Here is a 21,826-nt window from a genome sequence, read left to right on the forward strand (position 1 = left end):
TCTCCATCATCACTCACCCAGAATCCACCCCGGGCAGACCCCAGGAGAGAGGTCTTTGAAATGGAGATAAGAGAAGACAGCCAAAGCATGCCCCAAATAATAAATCAAAATGCAGAGATATTAAGAACAACTATTTAGCTGAAAAGAAATCACCTAACCACCAGTAGTTACCTATCCAAATTGCAGTTAAAAGATAATCTTATTTGGGGAAAAAATGTAGAAGTCAAATAAAAGTCAGGGGCCATACAGAGAAAAAAAACAACTGAACAGCATGCATGTCATCAGTACAATCTCTGACTTTTTTGTGGTGCTCTGGGGCTAGAAGGTTTCCTGTGTTTTGAGGGGGGGTTAGAGTTGTGTACAACTGAAGGAAGACAAGAGAAAGGCCACAATAATAACTCTGAGCTATGCACAAAGCACAGTGAGGGGGGTTATTGGGGGTGCACCATATCAGGTAATAGAAGTGGAAGAACTTACAATTTGCCTATCTGTGGCATTTTAACACACCAACCTAACAGGAATAGAGGTTGCAGTGTGGACTCTGATGATGCGATTGCAATTGGAGGATCAATTGAATGAGTTCGGAGATTGAATCAGGTAAGTCTTAAAACTGAATGAGGATGATCAAAGGCTATGCTTAAATTTAATGGTGCATTGCTTAATGCACTGTTGGGCACAGTTGAGGAGTTGGTGAGAAGTACTCCCCCAAGCAAGTGGATGAGGAAACCAAATAAAATAAAATAGAACAAAGAACTGTGGATGTTGGAAATTTGAAACAAACACAGAAATTACTGGAGAAATTCAGCAGAGCTTCAAACTTAATAAATGGTCATTGGACTCAAAACGTTAACTCTGCTCTCCCTACACAGATGCTGCCAGACCTACTGAGGATGAAGAAATCTGAAAGAAGCAGCAGCCACATTTCCTGATTTCAGTGCAGGAAGCTAAGAGCAGGATGCTCTTAAATGAACTAAGTCAGAAAAATGGAATGCAATTACATATTCACTGTTTTTGCATTACTGCCCCTTCACTCTGCCTTTGTCACACCATACCCAATACAGCTCCCACCCCACGTACATTGTAAGACCACCCATCCTTCTCTTTCGATGCAATTTCTCACATTTGAATCTTTCTGTCCTCTCATTGTGACCCTAATGCAATTAAATACCTCTCATGCATTTATCAGAATCACTCTGCCAATACAGCAGGTTAAAGTAGGTCACTAGATCCATTTTTGACTCAGTTGCAGAAGAGAACTCAGAGCACGAGGGCAAGGGAGAAAATTGCTTGCGATCTTTCACAGCTCTCACAGCTGCCAGCTATAGAAGTAGTATTGGAGAGCAATCAGATGGGACACCACTCAAAATGCTCCTGTGTTTCACCTATTTCCCCTTTCCGCATTCTCGGACACTCCACCTACTCCAGTTGTCAACTCCTGACATGCTGCCTCTTCTCCCAAAGGGCAAGTATGTTCCTCTGAAGATGCAGGTGAACTAGTCCTTGGTGGGGATCTCATGGTCTTCAAAACCCAAAGATCATCAGCCAAGATCACCTCATCAGTGCTGGAACTTGGTCAGCCTTTTTCTATATCTACTGAAAACACATAGCTTATACTATGTAGATAATTTGTGTGTGGGCAGAGGCAATACAGACTTGTGTGTATCAACAGATCATATTAAATGTTGCAATAGTAATTAAAAAAAAAATTAAAGGGATTTTGTCTGAATGCACACAGCATTGCAACAATATAAATGAATTGACGGTGCAAATGGAAGTAAACAGCTGTGATTTATTTGCCGTTACAAAAACTTAGCTGCAAGGTGATCAAGCTAGGAACTCAAGTGTATTCAGTACTTAAGAAGGATAGGCAAAAAGATAAAGGAGGGAATTAAAAGAGGGAAATCAGTATATTAGTGGGTGAGGATCTTAGATTGGGTGCAACTACGAAACAGCAAGAGGCAGCAAACATTTGTGGAAATTGTTGTTAGGCCATTGAGTAACAGTGGTAATGAAGGGCACAATAAATTTGAAGTGCATGTAACATAGAACTTCAAACTACATATTGACTGGGCAAATCTAATTAACAGTATTACCATGGAGTATGAATTTCTAGAATGCACGCAAGATAATTTCTGGAACACTCTGAAATTGTGTCAAGGAACTAACTAGAGAACAGGCTATTTTGATCTAGGATTGTGCAATGAGAAAGGGTGAATTAATAATCTCATTGTAAAGGAGCCTTCAGTGAAGACTGACCATATTATGTTAGAATTTGAGATCAAGTTTGACAGTAATGTAGTTCAATTCAAAAGTAGGGTCTTAAATCTAAACAAAGTAAATCGTGAAGGTACAAGAGGCAAACTGATTTGGGTAAATTGGGAAAGTACATTAAAATGTATGATAGCAGATAAACAATGGAAATCATTTAATGATTTAATACATGGTCTACCACAAATTTACATTCCCATAAGATACAAACGTTTCCAGTAGGAAAGGTAATCCAACCAGAAATCAATAAAGATCAACAATGCAGAGCTCTAGTGATGGATTAACTTGACGTTAATGTTGCATGTTTTGAAAAACCTAGCAGTTAAGCCTTCAAATAATTATATATATTCTTTAAGCAATTTGGAGCAATTACCTCACGGCATATGTCATCCTGTCTGGTCTCAGGGCTCTAAGCATAATAAGTTTCTGAAGTGAGCTCTTCTTTTTCCACTCCTGAGGAAATTTTTCCTTTTCAGGACATTCTGATTCAACAAACTTCTTCCAGCGTTTGGCTGAGCCTTCAATGTCTCTGTCTAATCCACGAAACTCATCCATCATTGCCATAGTCTAAAAACATTCAAAAGCATACACTTCCATCATGTTTATTTGTCAGATTTTATACCACTTATGGATGACCAGAATTTGAAGGTCCTTGACTATACCTACTCTAATGTATTTTGAACAAATGAGCTTTTTTTTAAACCAACATATATCTACACAGCATCTTTAACTAGAAAAGCATCTCAAGACATTTCACTGAATATCATCAGACAAAATTGGACAGAGACACAAAGAGATATTAGGATAAGTCACCAAATGCATGGTCATAGGCATAGCTTTTAAGAAGAGAGAGGTGAGGACATTTAGGAAGTAATTCAAAAACTTCCATTCCAGACACAGGGAAACATTGCCACCAGTAGTAGCATCAAAGAAAATGGAATACATAAATGATGATAATTGGAGGAAGGTAGGTTTCTAGAGAGGTTACAAGTCTGGAAGAAGTTACAGAGCAAGGAAGACTTGAGGCCATTGAGGGGCTTGAAGGCAAGGTCAAGAATTTTCAATTTTATGGTTGCTCAGCACAGGCATGATGGCTGAATATGATGGAATGAGTTAGGATATGGACAATGTTTTAAATCTTTAGGAGGTGAAAGACAGCTCTGGACTAGTTGAGGCTAATGCCAACTAAAGCACAATACATTTCAAGAGCAGATTTGAAGATAAGATGGGCTGACTTAGAATGGAGATGGGTGATATTATGGAGGTGTAAGTCAGAGTTCTGGTGATGGAGAAGAAACAGGATTGGGCAGCTCATCTCAGGGCAAATAGATTGCAGATAGTCTGTTTCAGCCTCAGAGACAATGATCAGGGAGAGTGAAAACAAATGGTATAAGTTACAGCAAGATTGAGACAGTGACTTCAGGCTTCCCAGCATTTAAGAGGAGAAGATGTTTGCCAGAGTTTGATTCTGGGGAAACAGTATTAAAAAAATCCAAAACAGTGGACATGTTGAGAGAGAAGCTGATGAGGCAGAGCCGGGTCCCATCAGCGTGCATGAGGCATTGTGATTTTAGATGATGATGACCATTGAGAAATAAGGATTAGAATTGGTGCAGACTTGAGGGTCTAAAGGGCCTGTTCCTCTGTTGTATTGAATTGTATAATTGTATATCGTCTCGCACAAATATGCTAGTAACTACGATATTTGTCATGACAATTCTGTGATCGAGATGATGGATTTTAGAAGGTGTGGTGTGCTGGGTAATGATCTAAAGAAACATCTGAGTCTCGGTTGTTGGTAGGATTACCTTTTTAAATAACATTGTGCCAACCATTTACACCATTAAGCTTAACACAAGGCTGTACACAGAATTATCTCCCTCCACAGTCAATAATCTAGGACACCACTGCTATTCACATATTTGAGCAATTCTCAAACAGAAGGTAAATTTGTCATTTTCTTGTTTCTTGTTCAGTTTCTACTCCTCCCTTTGCCTAGACTATCCTTTATGACACATGTGAAAACAATATTCATACAATCTATTTTCTTTCAGAATAAAGAGAATAGGAGGTCCTGATTAAGACCATGTAAAGATCTTACAAGATTTGTCTTCAGCATTAAGTATGCTAACTGAACATATGGTAACTATTATTCTAATAGGACATATACAATAACTTATTTGTATTCAGAGACTGAAAATATGTGAAACACACAAAACTGCTTCCCACAGGGCTTAATGGAATAAAAAGCAAACGACCTAAAATGACCTTAATGGCACTCCAGGATTGAGTGGAGAGAAAATCAACAGGACTCTTGTATGTTTGCTCCACAGTGAATCTCAGGAAAAAGTCAAGCTCTTCTGGATCTATCTCATTGTTCATCAACAGGATCTGTAAAAGTAAGCAATTTAAAATGTTCTGTGTGAGGCTTTTTCTGTCCTTTCAAGCATATTCAATAACAAAAAAGGGACATTTTAGCTCACTATGACTCTTCACTGGACCTGATACTTGCGTATGCTTCAGACAGTGTGTGCATGATGACAGAAAACCTTTTGTTTGTAATTACACTTATCCTAAAGTTCCGTGGAAAGCTGTCACATTAAAAGTCAAACAGCCTTTTCAACTGCAAAGCAAATTTACTGAGATGAGGAAGTATGTGGCAGTAAAAAAGATATAATTTTATCAAATATGTTGGAGGCTGAGGGGTGACCTTATAGAGGTTTACAAAATTATAAGGGGCATGGATAAGATAAATAGACAAAGTCTTTTCCCTGGGGTCTAGGATTCCAGAACTAGAAGGCATAGGTTTAGGGTGAGAGAGGAAATATATGAAAGAGACCAAAAGGGCAAAGTTTTCACGCAGAGGGTGATATGTGTATGGAATGAGCTGCCAGAGGAAGTGGTGGAGGCTGGTACAATTGCAACATTTAAAAGGCATTTGGATGGATATATGAATAGGAAGGGTTTTGAGGGATATGGGCCGGGTGCTGGCAGGTAGGACTAGATTGGGTTGGGACATCTTGTCGGCATGGACGGGTTGGACCAAAGGGTCTGTTTCCATGCTGTACATCTCTATGACTCTATGGCTCATTCTGCTTAAACCAATCACTTTCTCTGATTTGAACACTGCAGGGAACTTATGCACTCAGTTCCCAAAACAGTTGCCCGGTCTTCTTAATTGAGGGCACCCTTAGAAAACTTCACAGTCCTTGTTTTTCAGCCTATCACATCTATTTGAGAGTCACACCTGCTGGCAAAATTTTGGACATTTTTAAAATGCAAGTATTGTTTCATGAACTCCATGTGCAACTGTAGGAGGCTTTCCTGTTTCTTGAACAGTGTTCTGCTGTCCTTTCTAAAAATGGTTTATAGGGCAAAATTTCAACAAGAAGTATTTAAAGAACAAGTGTACGGTTAAGTATGAAATAGAAAACATTTTGAGAACTGATGCTGCTGGGACTCTGCAATGACAAATTTCACAGTACTTTGACTGATCTTGTTTCAGAATCACCAGGTTATTCAGAATATGATAGACATTCAACATATAACTGTACTCTTAACAGTTGCTCCTTTTTCAAAGAATTTGTCAAGATTATTTGTTTTATTATTGGAGGCTGTAGTGAAATAGCAAACAATTGCAAATAATTTCAATTTCAAATAGTTTTCATTGCAGGCTGCCACATATTTACAAAACCTAGCTTACAACTCAGCTTTCTATTAATGTGTTAAACTGGAAAACATAACATGAAAATTACTCGCTATGAACTTGTTAGAGACTTAAATACATTTCTGCCAACAGTGAATTAAAGGATCAAACTCATCTAGGATTTCTGACTTGCAAATAAGTAATCTACGTTGAAGTTACTGACGGAATATAGAGCAATCTCATTAGCAACATCAATAGAAGCAAATTATCGTACAATTAACACTCAGTGTTAAGCATTCTGATAAATACATTATTAAAGAAACAAAAACAGAGATTGCTGGAAAACCTCAGCACATCTGACAGCATCTGTGAAGAGAAATCAGAATTAACATTTCGGGTCTGGTGACCTTCCTCAGAAGTTCTCTTTGAAAGAGACAGGAAGTTCTGAGGGTCATTGGACCTGAAATGTTAACTCTGATTTCTCTTCACAGATGCTGCCAGACTTGAGCTTTTCCAGAAACTTTTGGTTTCGTTTCTGATTTACAGCACTCGTAGTTCTTTCAGTTTTTATTTAGTACATTATTAATGAAGACGCAAGGGTTTTGATAATCTATTCTGCCCGTGGATGGTAAATTCCAATATTTACTGATCACATACAATGCTGGAAATGTAGTGAATCAGGCCACAAAACACTTGGAATGATTGAAACACCAGTGACAATTTGTACAAAATAAATTACCTGGAAAGTTGTGTGAGAAATAAATACAATCTTGTCTCTTTCAAAGAGACCTCTGCTGGTATAGAGATACACAGAATATGTGATGGAGTCTGTTAGCTTTGCTACTCGCTCCTTCAGGTCCTCTGATTGTTCTGTCCATTCAATAGCTTTATGAAATACAATGTTAAAGGCCTAAAGAAAATTAAAGAAATGTCAGTTATCCAACAGGCATTACTGTGAATGTCATGCTATATTGCATATAAAGAGGGGTTGGGAGCTCACTTTAGTAAGTCTTTTCCTCTTTTTTTTCTCTTCCTGAACAGCCCATGGTTGGTATGCCTCATTATTCTACATGGCACAACAGTGCTGGCCTGTGTTTATTATTTTTTTAACTCTCATTTATACATTATTTAATAATTCTTAACAGAACATGGAATTAACCAGTTAAACTATCAATCTTTGAACCTGCTGTATCACCTTCGGATAAGGCAAAAAGATGACCCTGTGAGAAATTATTTTGTAATGCATTGTTCCCCCATGGTAAATACAACACAGATAAACTGTAATTATGCTTTCCTTGGCTTTCAGTTCCCTCAAAATTAATGGATGGAACAATTTCCTGACGTTCTGATAGTATATGTTGTCATCAAAGAAATTTAACTATGTTTATTTCAGTAATGAGCAATCATATGCAAAAGCCAACTCCTGTATTTTGACAAAACATCATTCATTTTCATTTATCCTGTATACTTAGTCAATTCCTGCTTACCCAAAAACCCAAATTCTGTGCACTTATCACACATTTTCCATTGGAATCATTTACATAGAAATATTGAAGATAGGAGCAGGAGGAGGCCTTTCGAGTCTGCTCTGCCATTCATCACAAATCGTGACCGATCTTCAAACTCAATAGCCTAATCCTGCTTTCTCCCCACAACCTTTGATCCCATTCACCTCAAGTGCTATACCTAGCCATCTCTTAAATACACAAACCTACTCCATAAAATCGTAGAATGACACATCACTGACTATTGGCTATGCAGCTCCTCATCTCTGCGCAAGTACTTTTGGCACTTTTGAATTTACAGTTTGAGAATGGAATTTGCATGAATAAGTGCTGACCTAGCAACTCTACAATAGCAAGCCAATGATAAAGTGTGGATTTCAACTTTTTCAAAAGGTGACCCTAACATTTGTGTAGTCTTAGAAACCTGAATTATACTAAGGATATATTGTGTACATTAAATGAACCTTTTGCTGTTTGTTGCTATAATCTGCATTGTTGAGAAAGTAGGTGTGTTTCAGCAGTTTACTTCAACATTCAAAACAGTACATTTGATTGCACAGCATGTGCTGAAAACTTAAATTATGGTTCATATGTTTACAAATGTATCTTTTAGGTTTAAAACATAAATTTTAATTCTTAAAACTACAAGTTAACTATTGTAAATGGAATACATACAACTAAAGCAAGCTTCGTGTCCATTATCCTTAAAAGATTAGTGACATATTGAGTTAAGAGGCGAAGAGCTAGTAATCTAAGACCATGAAACAGCAGGTATACTTCTTTAGCTAAAGAGCTGGCGTGTGATATCTATTAGCCTTGCTATGATGACATTTTGATATTTGCATGGGGAGTTAGAGCTAAACTTGTTTCAAAAAAGAGATTGCAAATGAGGGAATAATTAAAAATCAAAACTGAAAGCACTGTGAATGCTGCAAATCAGAAACAAAAACAAATTGCTGGAAAAGCTCAGCATGTCTGGCAGCATCTGTGAAGAGATTTCAGAGTTAATGTTTTGGGTCCAGTGACCCTTTCGCAGAATGTTCTGAGGAAGAGTCACCAGACCTGAAAATGTTCTTTTCACAGATGCTGTCAGACTTGCTGAACTACTTTCTCCCCACCCTCCTCTCATTTATCTCTCCACCCTTCAGGCACTCTGGCTGTATTCCTGATGAAGGGCTTTTGCCCGAAACGTCGATTTTACTGCTCCTCGGATGCTGCCTGAACTGCTGTGCTTTTCCAGCACCATTCTAATCTAAACTCTGGTTTCCAACATATGCAGTCATTGTTTTTACCTGAATGGGGAGAGGACATAGCTAGTGCTTGCTGTGACAATCCCATTGAACTGATTGCGGGGTCGGGGGGGGAAGATAGATGGGGAGGCTTCAGCAATGCTGTAGGTCGCTTTCACACAAGTGTGTGTCTGCTCAGAAACAAACCCTGAGACAGAGAGAAGGAGCAAGGTGGGCAGAGCGAGAAATAAGGAAACTTCAGAAAACTCCGAACACCAGAGGAGAGGCATTGAATCAATTAACCAAATAATCAATTATCCAAACGAAATAGTGCCTGTCCATCTTGTTTGGATAACTGAGGTTCCTCTGTACATTAGTAGGTCTCCAAATGATACCAAAATTGCTGATGTGACGGACAGTTATATCATGGGAACTTGATCAGATGGGCCCAGGAATGGCAGATGGAGTTTAATTTAGATAATTGTAAGGCATTACATTTTGGTAAGGCAAAACCAGTGACCAAACAGGTAGATTCTCAACCTGCACATGGGGCAAGATGTCCAATGAGGTAATGACCCCTAAGCAGATTGCAACGAGGATGAAAGATCCTGCTTCTAATGAAACATAATCCAAAAGTGTTCATGTTTACTTTAATTTAATATAACTGTCAGTGATTCCACTGTCAATGAAATCAGATTCAAGAATCATTATTTACACTTATGTTCTAACATTGTTAAAGTAGACTGAAACAAAAAAACACATTTTGCATCCTTTGCACTGCGAACTTAACATCCTAGCTTAACATCAGTCGGTTGGAATACATTACACCCAATTCCTTTATCAAAGCAATAGGCTCACACAGTGATCTTTGCAACACTCTGCTCATTGCAGAATGCCAAGTCAACAATGACCAGTATAATGTAAACTCTGTTTTCTGACCTGCTTTGTTCTGTGCAAAACGTCGGGAATCTGTAGGCATACTATACTTAGGATTTCCACAAGAAATTTGATGAGATGCCACTTCAAAACTAACTGTGGAAAATAACAGCTCATGTGTAGGGGTTAACTTAGTTGCACGGATAGAAGATTGGTAGATGATATAGATAGTGCTATTTTGTGGACAAAAATATGGCAGATGGAGTATAACGTAGGAAAATGTGAAGTTTCTCACTTTGGCAGGGAGACTGGAAAAGTAGAGGGTTATTCCAGCTGAAATCAACTCTGAAATTATGAAGTGGAGAGGGTTTTAAGTGTTCCAGTGCATGAATCACAAAACTTTAGTCTGCAAGTGCAGCATATAATCAGCAATGTGATTGGAATGCTCTTCTTTATTACAATAGAAATTGAATCTAAAAGTAAGCATGTTATGTTTCTGTTACACAGGGCATTAGTCAGGCCACGTCTCGAATACTGTGTGCAGTATGGTCTCCATATTTCGGGAAGGATGTACCGTATTGGACTCAGTTTGGAAGATGTTTGCCTTACATAGGCAGGTTAGACAGGCTAGGTTTGGTTCCACTGGAGTGGAGAAGTGTGAGGAGTTTGCTAAATGAAGTATATAACATTCTGAGTGCGTCTTCACAAGTTGGATGTGGAAAGGTTTCCTCTTAAGGTTAAGGCCAGGACTAGGTGATATTATTTTAAAATTAAGGGTCACCCTTTCAGGTTAAAGAGGAGGAGAAACGTCTCATGTAAAATTATGTGACTTTAGAACTTACTGTCTTAGACAGCGGAGGAAGTAGATCATTAAATACTTTTAAGACAGAGATGGACAGATTATTGTGAGACAGGAGAACCAAGGGTTATTGTGGGCAACGGAAACTCAAAATATAAATATCCATGATCTTAATAAATGGTAGAGAAGGCTCAAGCAGCTGAAAGTATTACTTCTATTCCTATTTTAATTTTGAGTTATTTTATACCTTGAGAGAAAATTGATAAATGGGATTCATTTTCCTGAGATCATTGATGATGAAGTAAAGAAGCGATGCCCTTGCTGCTGCTGGCCGATAGTATTCACGAGCCTCATTGATCCTCAGTTCATTTTCCTTTGCTTCATTCACCTGTACAACAGAGATTCCCAGTTTAAACTGTATCAGGCTTAGATGAGCAAACTCACATTGTACACCCCTCCTAATCTTGCAGGAGTATTGAATTGTACTGTGTAAAGTTATGCTTAAGCATTCAGAATTCAATAGTGACAAAGCATTAACAATTCTCCTTGATTGGATACTGCATACTATTGGAATGTTCTTCCCAAACCCCTCTCCGTTACTCCCATTCTCCCTGCCACGATTTGGTTCCTCAAAGTCTACCTCAGGTGGCAAATCCACAAAAATAATTTCAACAGCATACAACACAGCACTTACCATAAGCTTTAGCAAATATATCAAGTACTAACATATAGCTAGCTATGTTCTCATCAATTAACTGTGTAGCAGTAAGCAGTATGGAAAGGCAGCAAATGAATTCTTGTGGTGCTCAGCATCTGCTAATGTGATTCTAAGCAGGAAGTCTCCCTGGTGCCCCTTTTAATGAATAGAAAATTAAACAGAATTTAAACTAGGCTGTTGATTTGCTACTGTATATTCTGCACTACACCCATGAAAAATTTATCACCCAATGATTTTATGCCCTATCAGAATCCACATATTTTCTGTGTCTCTTGCAAGTAACTGCCATTGAATAGAGGCTTTTCTGGACAATAGCGATTACAGTAAGAATTCTGTACCATTACAAGAATTAGTTTTCCAATTTTGCAGACAGCTGAATTTTAGAAATTCTACAGGTTTTAGGTTCTAGAATATGGTTTATGCAATGTAATGGATCTCCTGAAACACTGGCCATTGCTTTACCTTCTGCTCAATTTCTGCTGCTGTTAGTTTAGTTGTCTCTAGCCTTTCCACCAGTTCTGTGTCACCAAGAAAATTACCCTCTGCAGCAGACAAACGGGTAAGGAGCTCATCTTCTAGTCGTTTCAGTTCGATCTTAAAATGATTCTGCTGCTTGGTTAATTCAGACTGCAGACAGAAAACAAAACATTTAGTACAGTGGAATAACTGGACTTTAGAGTGACCCATAAGCAAATCCTATTTTAAAAAAATGGTTCCAACACATCATTATTAGTCCTTTTTATTTGAGCTATAGGGAGAGGCTGAACAGGCTGGGGCTGTTTTCCCTGGAGCGTCTGAGGCTGAGTGGTGACCTTATGTCTGAGGCATAGATAGGCTAAATAGGCAAAGTCTTTTCCCTGGGGTTGGGGAGTCCAGAGCTAGAGGGCATAGGTTTAGGGTGAGAGGGGAAAGATATAAAAGAGACCTAACGGGCAACTTTTTCACACAGAGGGTGGTACAGGTATGGAATGAGCTGCCAGAGGAAGTGGTGGAGGCTGGTACAATTACAACATTTAAGAGGCATTTGGATGTGTATATGAATAGGAAGGGCTTGGAGGGATATGGGCCGGGTGCTGGCAGGTGGGACTAGATTGGGTTGGGATATCTGGTCGGCATAGATGGGTTATACCGAAGGGTCTGCTTCCATGCTGCACATCTCTATGACTCTTATTCTGTTTAGGTACTGAATTTAAGAATTAAGCTCCATACTTAAAATTTTCATGGCAGCAATGTAAATTTTAAAAATAAATTTATATTGCAGGTAGATAGAATAGTGTAGAAGGCATTTGGTATGCTTTCCTTTACTGGTCAGAGTATTGAGTACAGGAGTTGGGAGGTCATGTTGCGGCTGTACAGGACATTGGTTCGGTCACTGTTGGAATATTGCATGCAATTCTAGTATATTGGAAAGATGTTGTGAAACTTGAAAGGGTTCAGAAAAGATTTACAAGGATGTTGCCAGGGTTGAAGGATTTGAGCTATAGGGTGAGGCTAAATAGGCTGGGCTGTTTTCCCTGGAGCATCGGAGGCTGAGGGGTGACCTTATAGAGTTTACAAAATTATGAGGGGTATGGATAGGGTAAATAGGCAAAGTCTTTTCCCTGGGGTCGGGGAGTCCAGAACTAGAGGGCATAGGTTTAGGGTGAGAGGGGAAAGATATAAAAGGGACCTAAGAGACAACCTTCTCATGCAGAGGGCAGTGCATGTATGGAATGAGTTGCCAGAGGAAGTGGTGGAGGCTGGTACAATTGCAACATTTGAGAGGCATTTGGATGGGTATATGAATAGGAAGGGTTTGGAGGGATATGGGCCGGATGCTGGCAGGTGGGACTAGGTTGGGTTGGGATATCTGTTCGGCATGGATGGGTTGGACTGAAGGGTCTGTTTCCATGCTGCACATCTCTATGACTCTTTGACTCAAAGAGTAGGCTTCCAGAGCACACTGTCAGTGGACATTAGAAGTACCAGGATGGTCCTGGTGGGTGGGCAGCCCATGTCGGTGAAGGAGGAGTGCTTTCACCTAATTCCTGCGGAATGTGCCTGAAGCTGTGATTTCACAGCAAGCAACATGGAGGTGTTTCAGGGCAAGTGAGGTGCTGATTCATCCAGGTACCCGCTCTGGTATCCATCTCGGGGTTTGCTGAACCAAACCTGTTTTGCAAGTTTGGTAAGACTGGAGTCTGAATATTAATGAAGCAAGTTGTGGTGTTGATGAAGCATTAAACCCTTCAGTTAGCGTCTCACTGCTGCCCAGTTAGAATCTTACCATGCTGCTTGTGAAAGCTTAAAAGATGGAGTGAGATGATCTTGACATCGAGATTGGCCTTGCTGTACTTGTTGCTGATTTCTGTCACACACCTTTCCATAGTCTTCGTCATGTAGACCCCAGTAAGATTCCACCCTTAATAACTGGGCAATGCAATTTGAAATGATTTCTCCTTTCATTAGCGACTGGAATTATATTTTTGGATGCTATTTTAAATGTACAAGGCAGAGCTTTTGCTCTAGTGTCAAGACTCCAATTAAATTTTTGGAAGAATGGCCATTCAATGACTTTTCAATTAGGGATGAAAAATGGGCTCAAAGGCTGGAGGGTCAATAAGACACCCTTTAGCAAAGACAGTGACATCCTACCATTCAGATATAGGGGCTGCTAATATAGGTAAGTGAGAGGAGGGGAAGAGAGAGAGAGAGAGAGAGAGAGAGAGAGAGACAGAGAAGGTTAGACAGAGAGAGAGAACCAAGATGGCACTGAGACCCCTGAAAGTGTCTAAAACTCCTGCAAATTCTTCAATTTCTCCCAGAAATAGCTTTCAAAAAGCCAATGAGTGAAATCTCTCCAAAGGGTGGGCTGCAGATTTAGTTGTATATAAGCTGCATACAAGTGCAGGAGTTGAAGGTGGGAATAGGGGGAGAAAGGGTGAGGGAGGATTTAAATGCCAACTGCTTCCCCACCACAACTCACATTAGAAGCCATCTCTAATTGTTGGTGGGAGGTGCGGGGGGGGGGGGGGGGGGGGGGGGAGGTTGTGATCCAAAGGAAGAATGGGGCCTCAATACTTTTGTTAACTTGAGCATTGATTAACTGTGGTTGGCAGGAGGACAGCTATTTCCTAACCAAACTAGCATTTTTCAAAATGACCCCAAATTATGCTTTCAAACAGGCATGACTGCATGAATTTCATAACCTTGCCACTGCCTCTTGCCTTGCCTCCTCCAGCAATAAAAATGTTCCCCTTAAATTGAAATTGAATAAAGACAAACCCAATTAAATAAAAGGGAAAGGAACCTGAAATTGTTATTGCACCTGACAGAATTAGAGCTATTCCTGACCCATTCTGAAGAATCTTTCACCTCACCAGTACAGTACCTTCAGGTGTTCTAGATCTGGTCTCTCAGTGCTGACCACATCAGCCAACAGTTGATCTTCGAGTCCATCTCTTGTGACAGTAAAATTAATGAGTGTAGTCTGAGCTTGCATCTCGGGTTTGTAGTGAGGGTTGGCCAACTTTGTATGAAGAATGAGTCGGAAATGGCTGTTAAATTCACACTCTTTGTCACCAATCTTAATATATCTAAGGAATAAATGAATAATTCAGTTTCTTTGGTGAACTGATATAATGCACTTGATCTGTCACAACTTACAAGGTGACAACAAGTAGAAAATGGGATGAAGCCAGGTGACTACTTATTGGCTGCCACAGACAGGATGGGCCAAATGGCTGCTTTCTGCACTCTTATTTCCTATGATTCGATGTTGCCATTTTAAATTATATTTTAATACATTTGCTCTTTACCTTTTTGGCTTAGCATAAGGAATGGTATAGCTTAGTCCCAATTTTAACAGAAGCCAAGGAGCATTCTTGAAGCTGACCTCAAGTTAAGATCTCTGTATAGACTAGGTCTCATTTAAACACTTCAGGTTCATGAGAAAGGGTGCAGGGAATGAGATCGTCTTTTATTTTTGTTACTTTTCAGGCAATCTTTCTCCCAGTTGTTAAGTTAATTCCTAATACTTCTATTACTAACATCACTTACCTCTTGCACAACAACTGAAAGACCAAGTTTAAACACTAGCAGAGGGCAACTTGGTGGTGGATGCAGTGCATCAACTGCTGAACCACTCTCAGACTTTGACATTATTCTCATTCTGGCAGAGAGTTTTGTTTGTTAAATGGGATCTTAGGAAGGCGGGCAATCAATTCTGGTTCCAGTGTTGAGCTGACTGACAACCAGAGCCTGGTGTTTAGGAGAGATGATCTCACTGTAGGAATTGGACAGCTGGAACCCAGACATTTCTGAGGTGTCAAAAAGAGGAGAGATTTCATGAAATACCTCCTGAGCAGCATCTAGAGGGCACACACTATTCAGTACAAATAGGCACAATACAGATGGTGTATACTCTTCCTATTCATACCTCGGAATGGCAGTCAGGTCCTATGTATATCAGAAGACCTTGACTTATATAACTGTATGAGGCTATGAGTTGATTCAGGTAACTGCTAGATGCCTTTGTAAAGACTCTTGGTAATTGACAGGAGAATCAGGGTAATAAATGTGGCAGTCTAATATTTAGGCTGATCCCACCATAAGGATTGTGTCTTTTTATTCTGTGCTTTATATAAAAAAAATTGAAAGGAAACAGATTTTAAAATCCGTGTTTAAAAGGGTATGTTTGAAAGCAAGTATCTGTTTGAACAAGTAGTATTGAAATTTGAGTTGCTGTCAATTTGGAGATGAGGAGGGTGTACAGATTCAGCTGTTGTTGGCAACAAGTAGGTTTATGATCTATGGCTTTGTGACTGATCATCGATGATGGAGACCTTTTGCCTACCAACAACTGTGCGATTGGTCGTCAGGTAACAGAACAACTTGGCAAAAAAAGATACTGCAGATGCCAGAAATCAGAAACAGAAATTACTGGAAAAACTCAGCAGGTTTGGTAGCATCAGAGTTAACATTTCGGGTCCAGTGCCCTTTCTTCAGAACTGAACAGCTTGTTTATAAGGGGATTAGATTTTCAATTAGTTGAGTGACATGCTGATGATTTATAACTATTTACCTGTAGATAGCTATTTGTAATAAGCATTTCTGTTCAGTACAGGATCCTAGTTCATGCTATCAACCGAGGTCTGAAAATCAGGTAAATTGAGGAACTACAATTAGATTCCTTCAATTTTCTCCACTTTGGTGAAGAGAGATCTCAATTTTGACTCAGTGCGAACCTTTAATTCTTCATGAGTCATAAATGCTTGGTGCATTAGGTACACAGGTAAGGCTCATTTCATGAACTTATTTGTGTACAATTCTGCATTACTGCTGTCCTGTTTGACTTTCATCACAGTCTTTTCAAGTTTACTACACAGAAATATTATTTTTCAGTGCATGCCTTTCTCTCAAGACTGTTGCAAATTGCGTGGGTTTAGTCACTAACTACAAATTGATGTTGATAGGACAAGTTCAACTGCATTTCTTCTCAAAACATAATTAATGCACTATTGATAGAACATTACTAAAACAAATTAAAGTCTGTGCTGATGGATTGGCCTGTAGGGTAATGTAAGACATGAAAAGAATAATTAGTATTCATTACTTCACACTCTGCAACATTCCAATTATTAATGAAGTTCAATTCGTAGTGTGTGCAAAATTCTTCATTAACCTCTCTGTAGCTATTACTAATCAGAGAAAAAGATACAGCAATGGTAGTAACAATGACAACATAAGCAAACATATAAGATGAATTCAGAAAAAAACTTAAGACACTTACAAACTAGAATAGCACTATAGCACAAAATGTCCTCAAAGCAGGTTTACACAATAAGGCTTTCCTGTTGCATTTTCAGTATCAGAGCAGAAACAGCTCCACAAAAGTTCTATATTAAAATATAACTAAACCACAATGTTTGGTCTGTGAAAAGATAAAATAATGAATAATTTTATGAATCAAGTTCCTAGCAGAGGGCAATTTCTGTTGGAAATTAAAATGTGCACTGACATTATTTTGATTCTCCCATGCAAGCACATAATGACAATACAACTACACATGGAGATTTCACCTTCTTTCCCCAAATTTACTTGACTAAATCATCTTTCTCTTGAGCACACTGCGGGTCTGAACAGTGCTGTTACAATAGTATTACGGCATGTTTCTGATTTTCTCCCCTGCTTCTCCAACGTATGAAAATTTATCCAACTCCACAATTAGATTAGAATCCCTACAGTGCAGAAACAGGCCCCTTGGCCCAACAAGTCCATACTGACCCTCTGAAGAGAAACTCAACCCCTCAATCTACCTAACACTGTGGGCAATTTAGCATGGCCAATTCACCTAATCTGCACATTTTTGAATTGTGGGAGCACCCGGAGGAAACCCACGCAGACACGGGGAGAATGTGCAAACTCCACACAGTCGCCCGTGGTAGGAATTGAACCCAGATCCCTGGTGCTGTGAGGCAGCAGTGCTAACCACTGAGCCACCCCAATTATTTTGGCTTCACATTCATACTTCTAATGCCTTGCCCATGACTATCTGAAATGACTATTTTTTGTAAGTTGTACAGTGTAATCTTGTGTGTAATCTTTCAATTTAAAATGAATAACTGCAGTCTATTTACTTCTGTGGCAATGGTGACCATTTGAACATGTTAAATTTTACCCATAGTTTCTCTATCATTTTTGTTCAGTCGCATGAATGTGAACATATATCTAACAATTAGATGTTTAGATGATAAATTATACTTTAACCATAGCTGGAGAAGGATGTAAAAGATCAGCAGTGTATTTAAGCATGAATGTGTTCAATTCCATGAATGTGTTTTATTTAAACAGCTCTTCAGAACTCTCATCTCATTGCTCCAATTCTTTTCCTTCTGCAGCTGTGACACGCTACCTGTAAATAATGTACTGGAAATTATTCACTAATAAATAAAAGCACTGTATTGTAGGGAAAACGATAGAGTCATTGGACTAGTAATCCACAATCCCAGGTTAATGTTTTATGATCATCAGGTCAAATCTCACCAAGGTGCTTTTTAGAAACTGAGTTCAATTAATTAAAAATGTACAATGTAAAGTGCTCCTGGCTTTATATTGGTGACCATAACAACCATTGCTGTTAAAAAGCCACCAGGTTCACTGATGTGCGTTAGGGAAGAAAATCCACCATCCTCACATGGTCTAGCCTACACATGACTCCATACCCTGGCTGACTCTGATCTGCCCTCTGAAATGGCCCAGCAAGGCACTCAGTAATTAGTGACAGGCAACAAATACTGGCTTTGTCAATGACAGTGACAATCTCATTTATTATTCAAAAGTAGAAGTAGTTCTGGCAGGAATATTTAACATTAATGTACTCCTCTAAAACCTATTAAACATATAATTGCATCAGTCGACTTGACATTTATTTTAAAATAGAAAAAACTGCATTGAAAATTGTCAATGACACACACTTAATAGTTTGAGTTTAATAAAGATACTTGTAGTTCAGTAATTCCATTTTAATGTGATATTTTTAGAATAAATTAACTGTGATTATTAAATAACTACTTGTGAAACACTTAGCAGGAAGCATTTGTATTTATTTTTTAGCAAAGTAACACAATTGCAATGTTTCTTAACTATTTTGGCAGCATTCTGTTTTTGAAAGAACACAAGCAGCCACACAGAGTCACCCGGGAACACACAGAAGGAGGCTAAAAAAAAATTGATCAATAAATGACATGACCAATAACAAGGTGATTGATCAAATACCTGGTATCAAAGTCTGTACACAAAATGTGTTCCACTTGTATATTCAATTTAGTGCTGGACCAAGACCCAAATATTTGCAGTCCATTGAAAGTGGCTTGTACCCAAAAATGAGGGAAATTTACTTGAGCTACTGGGGAGATTTAAATCAATGTGGCAGGGATGTGGGTACAGAAAAATAGTAAGAAAATGTATAGTAAGAAATAGTAAGAAATATGTATAAAAAACATAATTGAGAGACACAAAGTACTGGAGTTTGAAATAGTATACAACATACAGTCAGAGGAAGAGGGAATGAAACAAAGTCTAAGCTACCATGCATGCATGAGAACATGAAAAGCATGGTAAATAAGTTTGATGGGCTGCAGGTGCCGTTAGGTATGTGCGAATACAATATTACAGTGGCAACAGAAACATGGATCAAAGAAGGACTAGGTACCGAATATCACTGGGTACAAGTTCAGGAAAGATAAAGAGATAAAGAAGGAAAGAAAGAAGATGGAGTATCAGTTAACAAAAAGGAGAACATTATGGCTGGAAAGAAGGTATGTCCCAGAAGGGTCAAAGTCAGTTCTACTTGGTCAGAGCTAGGCAACAATAAAGTACCATTTCACTTCTGCACTTTTCTCTAAATACGTTCGTTTAACACAAGTACATTGCTAGCCTCGTGTGAATAGGTTTATGACTGACCACCACAAGAACCAAAATGCAAAAACAAAACTCATTATCTATCAAGTCAGGTTTCACTTTTGGATCTGACTTGCCCATTATTACCTGCAGCTGGGATAATAGCAATATGAGGAAAATGCAGGAGGTGGAGCTCAATGAGCTTTTATTTTTAGCAAAAGAGCATTCCATGATGGGCCAAATGAGCTCCTTCTGTGCTGGAATAATTCCATTATTTTGTCACATATCCTTATCAGAATGCATTTTAAAAGACCCAAGTACTCAATCATTCTCTGTGGCCTTTAAACTGTCATCTTGCCCAGTACAGTCATAACACAAGCCTATTCATACCAGGTTAGTATCTTATTGTACAATTTATCATTATTTACTTTAGTGTTCATCTCTTCTTATGGATGGTAAACAGATTATTGTATCCTACGAAATAATGTGGAATATATGCAAGAAAGTACAGAAAGACTTGTATTTACATGGTGTCTATCATAACTAAAGCACCTAAAGTCCTAAAGCAAATTAACTACTTTTAAAGTGCAATAACTATTGCAATGTTAGAAAGGCAGCAGCCAACTTCCATACAACAAGCTCCAACCAATAGCAGTGTGATAATGACCAAGTGATCTGTTTTGTGGTGTTTGAGTCATAAATATTGATCTGGCTAGGATTCTGAGGTAACTCCCATGCTCTTCTTTGAAATGTGTCACGGGACCTTATATATTCACAAGAAAAGGCAAATGAGGCCTCAGTTTAATGTCTCATCTGAAAAACTATATCTCCAATAGTGTATTCCTTCAGTATTGCACCCGATTGTTAGTTTTGATTTTTGCGCTAGAGTCCCAGAGTGGTACTTGAACCAATTGAATCCATAACCATATGAATCAGAGATGAGAGTGCTATTAACTAAACCAATGCTAGCATAGGCTGCATGTATGTCTTATTCTGAGAAATTCAATATAGCTATTCTATCTAATATTTCTATATTTATGACTTGCTATTTTGGTAATGTGGCTTCTGATTTTTTCCCCTCTCTATTTCAGGCAGAATTCTGCTGCCCTTTCCATCTCCTTAACAAATCCCTCAAATTTTATGTAAAGTGCAAGAGAACAAGAACTTGCTATAATGGGGCACTTCATCCTCTGTTTTACACAAAATAGACAATTATACCATGGATAAAGAAGGCAGAGAGAAAAGATTCCATTAAGTCACAGTTGTAGACGGCAAATGACTAACAGCAGGTATCAAGACACTCTGTAAGTTATTGTATTTAGAATTGTTGCCTGATAAGTAAGTTATTGACAAGTTAGTTAATCAGAACACTTACCTCCCTTTTTTAATTGTGTTGCGGGCAAGTACTGGATTGAGAACTGGATCAACTGTTTCCTCCAGGTTTTCAATCAGTATGGTATCACCACAACTTAGTGCATGCTCAATGATGTCTAAATAACTTTAAAAATAAGATTCACAAATCACATTTGAATTTGTAAGAACAGAATGAACATATTTTAAATTAAAAATGTTATTTTCTTTTTCACAAAAGTCATCCATTTAAGTTATCTTCAGGCCATTTACCTTTTCTGTCCTATGTGGATAACTTTCAGCTCACTTCCAGATTTGTTCTTAATCCACTTGATCCCTTGTTGCTGTGGATCAATCATGAGTGGCCAGCGTTCACAGTTGGTCAAAATAGTGGCATTTTCTGTTGACATCCTGTCACTAGGCAAGCCTTCATTATTCCAGGTTGCAATTGTAGCATCGTCAGTCAACATTGCTATAGGATCTAGACCTTCTGTTATTGGTATAGAAACCTGAAGGATCACCAAAACAAACACACAGATCAACATAAGGTTTTCTCTTTACTGTGCAGCAAGTTCACATTTTTCAATAAACTAATCAAGGATTTTTTCTGCAAGGTTTATTTTTGCTGTTTATTAGTTCGGTTTTAATTGAATAGCAGTATGCTATGTGAGAGTATCCATACATCAAAAGTAGATCTTGAGATTGTATGCATGAAGACAGGCATGAATCTTCTATTGCTCTGGGATAATTTTATTCCACAATTAGGAGGGGAAGGTGAGGTATGTTAAAATATCAAAAACCTGAAACTTGTACATAAATTGCCTGGACTAAACCCAAATTTAAAAAAAAAATACGTTCATGAGACCACATGCTTACTATGTGACCAATTTGTTAATATAATGGCTGCAGGATAGGCATGGCAGGACTAGAGGAGCCTGACAACTGAAGGGAGATGGACAAGTTCAATGATAACTACATTTTAAGCATTGTTTATGAAGATTCGTCCTTTATAGAAGCTCTTAAGATACACACTGTGCCAATTTATGCTGGAGTTGG

General features: G+C 38.6%; 1 protein-coding gene across 4 annotated transcripts in view; it reads right to left on the minus strand.

Moving 5' to 3' along the window:
• The window catches only part of LOC122550241 (dynein axonemal heavy chain 11-like), a 286,822-nt gene that overhangs the window by 108,033 nt on the left and 156,963 nt on the right, over positions 1 to 21,826 (minus strand). For 3 of the 4 annotated variants that reach the window (XM_043690997.2, XM_087987076.1, XM_087987075.1), the window contains 8 exons: positions 21,044 to 21,279; positions 20,796 to 20,918; positions 14,412 to 14,616; positions 11,504 to 11,668; positions 10,571 to 10,711; positions 6,654 to 6,824; positions 4,537 to 4,659; positions 2,642 to 2,835 (listed from right to left, as the gene is read on the minus strand). In XM_043690997.2, the coding sequence (XP_043546932.2) occupies positions 2,642 to 2,835; positions 4,537 to 4,659; positions 6,654 to 6,824; positions 10,571 to 10,711; positions 11,504 to 11,668; positions 14,412 to 14,616; positions 20,796 to 20,918; positions 21,044 to 21,279 (1,358 nt within the window). The remainder of the gene's footprint in view (positions 1 to 2,641; positions 2,836 to 4,536; positions 4,660 to 6,653; positions 6,825 to 10,570; positions 10,712 to 11,503; positions 11,669 to 14,411; positions 14,617 to 20,795; positions 20,919 to 21,043; positions 21,280 to 21,826) is intronic. The other variant, XM_087987074.1, reaches the window with a different exon arrangement.

Source organism: Chiloscyllium plagiosum, unplaced genomic scaffold, assembly GCF_037043375.1.
Source record: "Chiloscyllium plagiosum isolate Xiang-an unplaced genomic scaffold, Cpla_swu_hap1 HiC_scaffold_5, whole genome shotgun sequence".
In the NCBI taxonomy this organism is placed as follows: Eukaryota; Metazoa; Chordata; class Chondrichthyes; order Orectolobiformes; family Hemiscylliidae; genus Chiloscyllium; species Chiloscyllium plagiosum.